The sequence below is a fragment of the Hypomesus transpacificus genome, chromosome 9, assembly GCF_021917145.1.
Source record: "Hypomesus transpacificus isolate Combined female chromosome 9, fHypTra1, whole genome shotgun sequence".
Classification (NCBI taxonomy): domain Eukaryota; kingdom Metazoa; phylum Chordata; class Actinopteri; order Osmeriformes; family Osmeridae; genus Hypomesus; species Hypomesus transpacificus.
In genome coordinates this window covers 19,417,517-19,425,885 of record NC_061068.1, presented here as the reverse complement: position 1 = coordinate 19,425,885, position 8,369 = coordinate 19,417,517, and the positions used below count along the sequence as shown (strand labels likewise).

The window sequence follows — 8,369 nt, the reverse complement described above, 5'->3', positions numbered from 1 at the left end:
CTGTCCCACGGTGATCTCACAGCCTGGTAGGACCTTGGCTGCAAGGACTGGAGAGATGCAACACATTCCCAGGGGTTTGCCTTTTACATTGAACTCCTTGATCAGTCGTTCTACCTGGGGCTGGACGCTGCATTCCTTCCCTTTCACTGCCCAGTCACTCAGGTTCTTAGCCACACCAAATCCACCTGAAGCGAATGTAGCAGAGAAATATAAAGTGGACAACAAGAAAATACTTTCATGTAACTGGGTCCTAGAGTTTTACGCGGATGAAAGGATCAATGGATGGATGAATGGACGGATTGAATGTTTGTTATCTGAGTCATAATGACACGGATGGCAAAATAGGAATAAGAATAATAGGCATAACTGAACAATTCACTTTCAGCTTCATCTCACCTGGGATGATAATGGCATCAAAGGCAGTGGTTTCCAGCGTAGACAGGTCTTTCACCTCACCACGAGCGATACGGGCACTCTCCTGGAGCACATTGCGTTTCTCTTCGGAAGGTTTGCCCTCACAGTGGTTGATGACATGCATCTGGTCCATGTCAGGAGCAAACATCTGGACCTTGGTGTGTGGGGGTGGGGTGGTGAGGGGGAGAGAAGAGCTTGATGAGAGAATTGATATGGAAGCGAGAATGAGAGAGGAGTGCCAAGAGCAAGATGGGAGAAAGAGGAGAAGAAAAGGAGGATAGGAAAGAGGAGATAGGGTGCCATGTGTTTTTAATGGCTTCATGCCATGTGTGTGTGTAAGCAAGTCACATTTCCCTGCAGGCATATGTAAATGTCATCTTTTTATTGGCAGAGGACTAGAAATATCTGAGTCTACAGTGTAATGGTAGTTGGGTAGTCTACCTTTGCCCCAGCCCTGCTCAGGTGCACTAGAACAGCAGAGGCCTCGTGCACTTCTGTTCCATCATAGACCCCACACCCAGCCAGAATCACTGCCACACTCTTTGCCATGGTTCCTGTTGGAGCACAAACAGACACACAAATGCACAGACACACACACACCGTTTATTTAATTTGCTTGCCAAGAACAACAGCAGTTGCCTAGATACAACTATGAAAACATTTCCCCTTACTTCGCAGGGTACTTGTGTGTGTGTGTGTGGTGTGGGTTTAGAATGACTCAGCATTTCTCACTAGAAGCCCATTAAACAAACAACTCCCTATTAAAGATTCAGATGGGTTGAATCTCAGGTGAGCTTCACACTGTCTCCCAGTAACCCAATACTGATCCACTCTGTCTCATGAACAAACACATCCAGCCCACAACCAACTGGAGACGGAAGTGTTGGGAAGCTAGAAACCTCTGCTGTGAAAAGGTTGCATTAGCTAATCTAGAACAGTGTGGGCAACAAGATAAAAACAACTTTTTGAAACCTTTAAGTCTTACAATATCACCTTTCAATGTTATGATACAGGATTGAGAAATCTAGGATTCTCCAACATGAAATACATAGACCCATAAACACTGGCAGATACGTTATAAATGTCATTATACAAAAAAAGATAGTCACCTTGTTAAAGCAGCTGTTGACCTGTAGATGTGTAGAATTCGAGAGTGTTGCCTTTCAGATGAGGTGTGTTCAACACCAGCAGCCTGTTTTATAGCCTGCTCCGTCTCATCCCATAGGGGAGTGTCTGGAAAAACACCGACTCACGGTCACGCCCTGTGCTGTGTAATGATGCCTTTAGGATGAATTTGAGGAAGCTTTTTTTATGTTAGTTTGAAACATTAACACTGTAATACTCTATACAGCTGTTGGTCTGTTATAATTATATCATATATCACAACACTTCTTACAACACTGCCTTGTATAAAATGTGCAAAATGCAAAAATGATTTTAAGACTCGTACAATTAAATTTTACTCTCACTCAGTTTTTTGTTTTTGGTTACTCCAGTTAGGTTATTCAAAATAAATAAATACATAAATAAATAACCTTCAGGTTATTCGTTCATTCATGTTTTCATAAGTAAAAGGTATTGTTTTTCGTGAGCAGTATGATCTCACTGCTCTTTAGAGTAGTATATTGCTTCAGACGGAAAAGTTCCGGTATCCTGTAACAGGTAGGCTCTGAAGTGACGTCGGGGACGTGTGTGTATAAACCGCAGCGTCGGCTTCAGGCCATGCAGTCGACGCTGCGATGGCTGAGATCGAGTCTCTCCATTTTTCTGTTGGAATCCTCGGAATCTCCGGCGGTGAGTGGCGTAGCTTGTTTATATCGTCTTCTAAAACTGGTTGTTCCCATCCTTGATTGTGATTGGCTATATCGCGTTCCATGCCGTTGTAAAATCCAGCATAACCTCACAGGTTGTTCTCATAACATTCTTTAACACTCCATATTACTGCGCATCGAATATTTAAAATGGAAAAAGACGGCAAAGATGTCCATCTGGCTGTTGCATGGCAACGATTTATATAGGAACTATACTTTGTTGTAGCGGAAGAATGACGGTTTATTATTAAACTATTTTGTTTCTAATTGTTTTTATTGATGAAACCATATCAAATATTTGTAGTAACAGTTTTAGAAAAGCAATAAGCCCCGCGAGTCCGTGGTTTACGCTGATTTTAGAACAGGTAAGGGGGTTTTCGGCACTCCGCTTCGCGTCGTGCCTAACTACTCCCCTTACCTGTTCTAAAATTAGCGTAAACCACGGACTCTTGGGGCTTATTGCTTAATTCGATCACATACTTGATGTTTTTTTATGTAGAACATAGTCGATAACAATATCATACATTTGTATTTACAGTCTTGTGATTTTACTAGCCTAAAATGTAATTCTTTAGCATACAGACAATCAGGTGTCAGTAGTGTGTTAAACAATAATGTGCTAACAACAGTTGATTTTGAACAGATTTTGTCTGTATGGGTTTTATAACTGTAGGCTCCTTATTGCTTCTGGTAAATAACTATGCCAGTTCAACACAAGATTTCCTCCCCCATACTGTACTGGGGATACTGCTGGTTGTCGTAGCTGCACTTTTGGCCTATGTCGGTAGGTCTAAAAATAATTCAAAAAATTAATTTTGTTTTCAATAAACAAATGTTTCCCAATATGAAGTGTCCACGTTCACACACCGTCTCTTTTCTTCTCTCTCTCTCTTTCCATCCCTATCACACTTTCATTGATTGCCCCTTTGTCTCGCTTTATATCACTCTCTGTCCCCTCTCACTATCACTCTCTATCTCTGGTTCCTCTTACCCCTGTTTCTAAGGAGTGTGCCGCAGCCTGTCCCAGTCCCAGCTGTTCTCTAATCTGTGTCTGACTGTGTCGGCCCTGTGGTTTGGCTCTGGCTTGATCTACATCCTCTCAGGGGAGGGGTTCCTGCAGGAGATAGATGGGGGGCTCCGCTATGCCTTTATCCCAGGCCTTGCAGCCTTCACCCTGGCTCTCCTTATCCTGGGCATTGTGGCCATCCTCCAAAGGAATATTTTCCTCTTTACCATCTCCCTAAGTATCAGCATGGCTTGTGCTCACCAGATTGCAGGCCTGTCAGACGCTCACTTTGGCCAGGGTGCCACAGCTTCCAACTACCTCCTTGTCTGTCTGGTGGGTCTATACTTTGGCATTGGGCGTTTGTTGTCCAACATCACTTGTTGTAAGGTTGAGCTCCCTGGCACCGGACTTAAAAATAAGTCAGGGCTCCGTCCGGGTTCTCTTAGCCCGGCACACAATGATGTGATCTCAGTAGGCCTGGTAATGAACCTGCTGTCTGCCAGTGTGTTAGCCTGCCCTCTACTAGGCGTAGTACCCCAACTGTTCTCAGGTCACGTCCCTTGGCTGTGGACCGCAGGGGTGTTCCAGACGGGCGTGTGCATCCTGTCCTACCGGACCAAGGACCCACTCACCGCAACCTTCTTTGGTTTTACTGGTATTCTGAAGTTTGCAGAGGGCTATACCGCTCTACTCACAGCCTTCTCCCTCCAACCTTCCACATCCATCCCCTTCCCCATCGTCTTTTCTGTGCTATTTTTTATATTGGCTTTGTTCAGCTGCCAGATTAGTCTGACCGTGGGGCTCTACCAGCTCTTCTTTGTGGCATACTGCATATCCATCGCTACCCACTCACAAGGCTTCCACTACAGGGGCACACAGGGTGTGCAGGGTGCCATATTTGTAGTTTCCACCATCATGCTGTTCATCAGCCTACACAATCATGGCTCCCCAGCGCGTAAAATTCCCACGGGGGAGGGGTTATTCCAGTCCCTGGTGATGAGAGTTAGTAGCCTCACCCTCAAGCCCCACGACAAGCATCTCCATGCACCATACTTGGGCACCTCCAAGTATGCAGATGCAGAGGTTCTGGGCCACGGTTGCAGCGTCCTTGCATCCTTTGCGATCACAACCAGTGTTGGTGTTGCAGGGCCCTTGTCTGTACTGGTCCTGCCCTGGGTGGTGGTGGCAGGAGGCCTGATGCAGCTGCTTTGTGGCTCTGTGGCTTTCTCACGAGGGAAGACATTAGAGAGCACTGCCTTCATCCTGTATGGAGTGATGTGGAGCATCTGGGGACTGACTCGTTACGGTGGCCTGTATGGGGACACACGGGGGTTGAGCTTAGCGGTGGGAGTTATCGGCTTTGTTTTGTTTAACTGTCTGGTGATTGTGGGGACCTTATTCCTAAATGTGGCCTGGTTCGCCTACGCCCTGACCTTTCAGCTTATCTTGATTAGCTTTCTGTTGGATGCACTGGGCGTTCTCCCCTATGGCTATGACATTGGGGTCACCATCATCTTTGGCCTGGTGAGTTTCTATTGCTTCCTGGCTCACATCTTCAACAGCACCTTTCAGAGCCCCCAGATACCCTTGGGAGAGCCAATCATGAAGCTCCGAGGGGTGGGAGGAGCCAGGCACATCTGTCCTCATGTCCCCGCCAGGAAGGCCTTGTCTGTGCTGCAGATCGCTGGTGAGAATATATTACATTAGTAGCTGTCAGTCTATGTATCCACTTGTCCATATACAACTTATATTAACAGGAATCAATCTTAGCTACTGCTGGTACCATAATGCAAAGTTAGTCTGCCAAAAATAATAACAGAGTGCATGAAAATCATAGGCAAGCAGCAATAATCATTGTACAATGTTGTCAGAGTCCTTTAGAAACAAACTAAAATAGTACTGGAACTCTCTTACCCCATCCAATTTCTAAGACCTGTCCATAAACTTACCCATACACATACCCAAGACTACAAATATTTCTAAGAACTCTTACATTTCTAAAGCCCTTTAGCTCTAATAACACGATGCCAATTTGCACTATAGCACAGTATGACGTTTGTATTATTTTGTGTAATGGTGTACCTGAATGTCTGTCTGTACACAAAAATATGTATCTATCTACATGTATTGATACATACTTCCAGACATCATTCAAATTGTATGCATACCTGTACATCTATTTCAATTATTACTTGATGTAGGGTAATTAAATGATTGGTATGTATGTCTCTGACCCAGAAATCATGACGAACGGAGGAATTTGTGGGATGCCAACAGACACTGTCTATGTGTTAGTGGCAGCCTGCAACAGGCCCGAAGCTGTGCAGAAAGCTTTCAGGTAAGTTCTGTTTTCACTTTAGGTTTCAATTATGAAAATTAAACAGAAAAACTGCCTAAGAAACTGTAACATGCTAAATCAATCCGAAATGATCTCTCTTTGTTCTGTGCGTTTGTGTGGGTAGAGTTAAGAAGCAGGCCCAGGATCGTCCCATGTCAATGTGGGTATCCTCCATCCAACAGCTGGAGCCTGTCAGACACCTCCTGAGTCCTCTACTCTGGGACTTTATGCAGGCTGCTTGGCCATCCTCCATCAGCTTAGTCATCCCCAGGGGTAGGTCCAGAGTTCACATACCTGTGTGCATGAATGTGAATTATGTATTGGGTCATTCATTGTAAAATCTTCCGATTCTCACTTGTTCAGGCCAGTGGATGGATAACTTTGGCTTGGGTGAGGCAGCTAAACACATTGGCACCCCTCAGAGCATCGCCATCAGAAACCCAGACTGTGCAGTGGCCACACATCTTATGAGCCTGGTAATCTCTCTTTGTGATCATGAAAAGTACTCAGATGCAAGATTATTTAGCAAATTCCTCACACATAAGACTAATCCCAAACCTTTAATTTAATGGAATCACCATCTTGTTCTCTTTTTGGTAGGTGGGGCCTATTGCTGTGACCTCAGCAAACCCCACAGGAGAAGCAGATACCACCCACCACAACCAAGTCTATGCCAAGATAGGAGACAAGGTGATGGTACATACATTGCTGTAAAAGCCATTAAAGCCACTCCAGAAAAACTGAGCCTGACTTCTATGACTACATTTATACACCCTTGCATTTTTGAGGTTCATGTTGTTTAGTTGTAACTTGTTTAACTACATGCTCGTATGGTTCTTCCCTTTGGGACTATTGTTTTTCACAATGTATGCTTCATGTTTTGGCTACCCACAATGTTTGGGGCTATCTCTTTGTTATAATCAGTGACCTATGCAGTTTTGTTAAGCTCTCTCTTGCAAGTCGCTTTGGATAAAAGCGTCTGCTAAATTGTAAATTTATACACCATTCTAATTTAGATTAGAATGGTGTATTTTCACAAATAAGTAGCCATGTACAGTTCTATAAGAAGCTTAATGGAGTTTGTTTGTGTGTGTGCATGCATGTATGTATGCATGCCTTCATTTGTGTGTGTGTGTGTTGCTGTGAAGGTGGATGGGGTGTTGTGTGATGGTCCATCCCCAGAAAATATTGCCTCCACGGTGGTAGACTGCACCAAGATTGAGAGCGGTCACATTGGTTTCTTCAGAGTGGGACTCATTCCCAAATCTAAGGTAGAAAGTGATCAGATCCATCAGATAAGTCTCTGGGAACACATCAATGTGTATTTATTCTTATTTGATGACAAAGTCAGGATAAATTAACCATCATTTAACCGTGGCCCTCTTTCAACTAGGTGCTTCAAATCTTCGAGAATGTCCAGAGAAGACACATGCAAGGTCACATTAATACAGCTTTTGAAGAGGACCTTGCATCTTCAGGCAGACAGACTGACTTGGGAGCAGATTCCAGCTTAACGTCCTCATCAGACTCCTCTCTACCCTCCTAACCTGACAAGAGTCCAGTCCCTGGAACTCTTTCGCACCTCTCCGTTGCTCGATGATAACTGTTATGTTGTATTAAAACAATCAGTGTGTGGTTTCTTAATGGAAATCCTGATTTGTGTGTATGTGGGAAGGGAGAAAGAGAGAATGACGGAGATACAACATAGGGATAACTGTGCAAAGCATAAGCATAACTGCAGACCATTCAGTAGATATCATGTCTCAAGTTTTTGTCATTTTTATAGAACAAGGAATTCATGCAGTAATGTAATATGTTACAAAAAATAAGAAATACTGTATGTACTGTAGGTTAACTTAACAAACTATGACGTTATTAGCACAACTGAAAATCTGTTATTTTCTATTTAGTATTTAAAGAACTGCAAAAATGAAAATCTAATATTTAGTGGTCGTGTAAAATGCATTGAGCAAATAATACATTGTATGCAGAAGTAAGGATTTCGTTTTTCGCACCACTTACTAGCATTATAAAACATAAATATTACATAAAACACCTGTTATTCATGTCAAAAGCCAGTTATAGCACTGTAAGTCATGAAGTTATGAGAGTTATGAGAATCTAACAAAACTTGGCAACACATTACATTAACTTCAATGTACCAAAAGTAGCAACATTGTCATTACAGAAAAATGTCCATGTAGTTGCATAGATAGATACATAGATAGGCACAGGGGCAAATCTAGGTTCCCACTTTTGGGGGGGCTAAGCCCCTAGATAAAACATTATTTTTCCTGTGACCCAGCAAAACTAGGGGGGTCTGGGGGCATGTTCCCCAAGAAGAATACAAAAAAAATCATTTTAAACAGTGTCCTCTCATGGGTTTTAGGAAGAGAAATTAACTAATTTAGTTTTAAAATATGAAGAAAAAAAATGAAACTAATGAAACTTTTGGGGGGGCTCCAATAATTGTACAAAAGATGATCTTGCCCAGTCATGTCACTGAATGAAGCCTTGACATAACAGGGTATAGATGGCTACTGAGAAAAAACTATGTCACGTATTTTCAAAAGTCACACAATTATCCCAAATTCTATGAGCAAAATCTCGAAATGCTTACTGACACAAACATTCGGATAATTTCCTTGAAATGAAAAACCTACAATAGATACCGTAGCATCTAAAATAAGTTTATTATATGTTTAGTTTCCTGCTCCTTTCACCTCCTATCTCTGTGATCATATGAGCTTCCTCTTCTCTGATGAATCATTTTGTTCTATTTCAAGTCACGTAGAAGGTA

The 8,369-nt window shown here is 42.9% G+C and overlaps 2 protein-coding genes across 3 annotated transcripts in view; one reads left to right on the top strand and one right to left on the bottom strand.

Annotated features, from left to right (window-relative positions):
- si:ch211-153b23.5 (uncharacterized protein LOC321177 homolog) overlaps positions 1-1,628 on the bottom strand; it is a 2,226-nt gene extending 598 nt beyond the window's left edge. The window contains exons 1-4 of one of the 2 annotated variants that reach the window (XM_047025466.1): positions 1,524-1,628; positions 856-968; positions 397-568; positions 1-185 (exon numbers count right to left, since the gene is read on the bottom strand). In XM_047025466.1, the coding sequence (XP_046881422.1) occupies positions 1-185; positions 397-568; positions 856-963 (465 nt within the window). In that variant the 5' untranslated portion in view covers positions 964-968; positions 1,524-1,628. The remainder of the gene's footprint in view (positions 186-396; positions 569-855; positions 969-1,523) is intronic. The other variant, XM_047025465.1, reaches the window with a different exon arrangement.
- Positions 1,629-1,904: 276 nt separating this feature from the next.
- si:ch211-153b23.4 (uncharacterized protein LOC335392 homolog) lies at positions 1,905-7,605 on the top strand. Its single transcript, XM_047025464.1, has 9 exons — positions 1,905-2,208; positions 2,899-3,009; positions 3,230-4,918; positions 5,470-5,569; positions 5,694-5,842; positions 5,933-6,045; positions 6,170-6,259; positions 6,718-6,840; positions 6,963-7,605. Exons 1-9 carry the CDS (start codon positions 2,154-2,156, stop codon positions 7,113-7,115), a joined length of 2,583 nt encoding a protein of 860 aa, XP_046881420.1. The 5' UTR covers positions 1,905-2,153; the 3' UTR covers positions 7,116-7,605.
- Positions 7,606-8,369: the final 764 nt, after the last annotated feature.

Bases quoted from the DNA above. Each gene is read 5' to 3' on its own strand.
- si:ch211-153b23.4 (XM_047025464.1), top strand. From the start codon at position 2,154: ATGGCTGAGATCGAGTCTCTCCATTTTTCTGTTGGAATCCTCGGAATC. The intron at 3,010-3,229 runs GTAGGTCTAAAA...CCTGTTTCTAAG, and splicing joins TGCACTTTTGGCCTATGTCG to GAGTGTGCCGCAGCCTGTCC. The intron at 5,843-5,932 runs GTAGGTCCAGAG...TCACTTGTTCAG, and splicing joins CAGCTTAGTCATCCCCAGGG to GCCAGTGGATGGATAACTTT.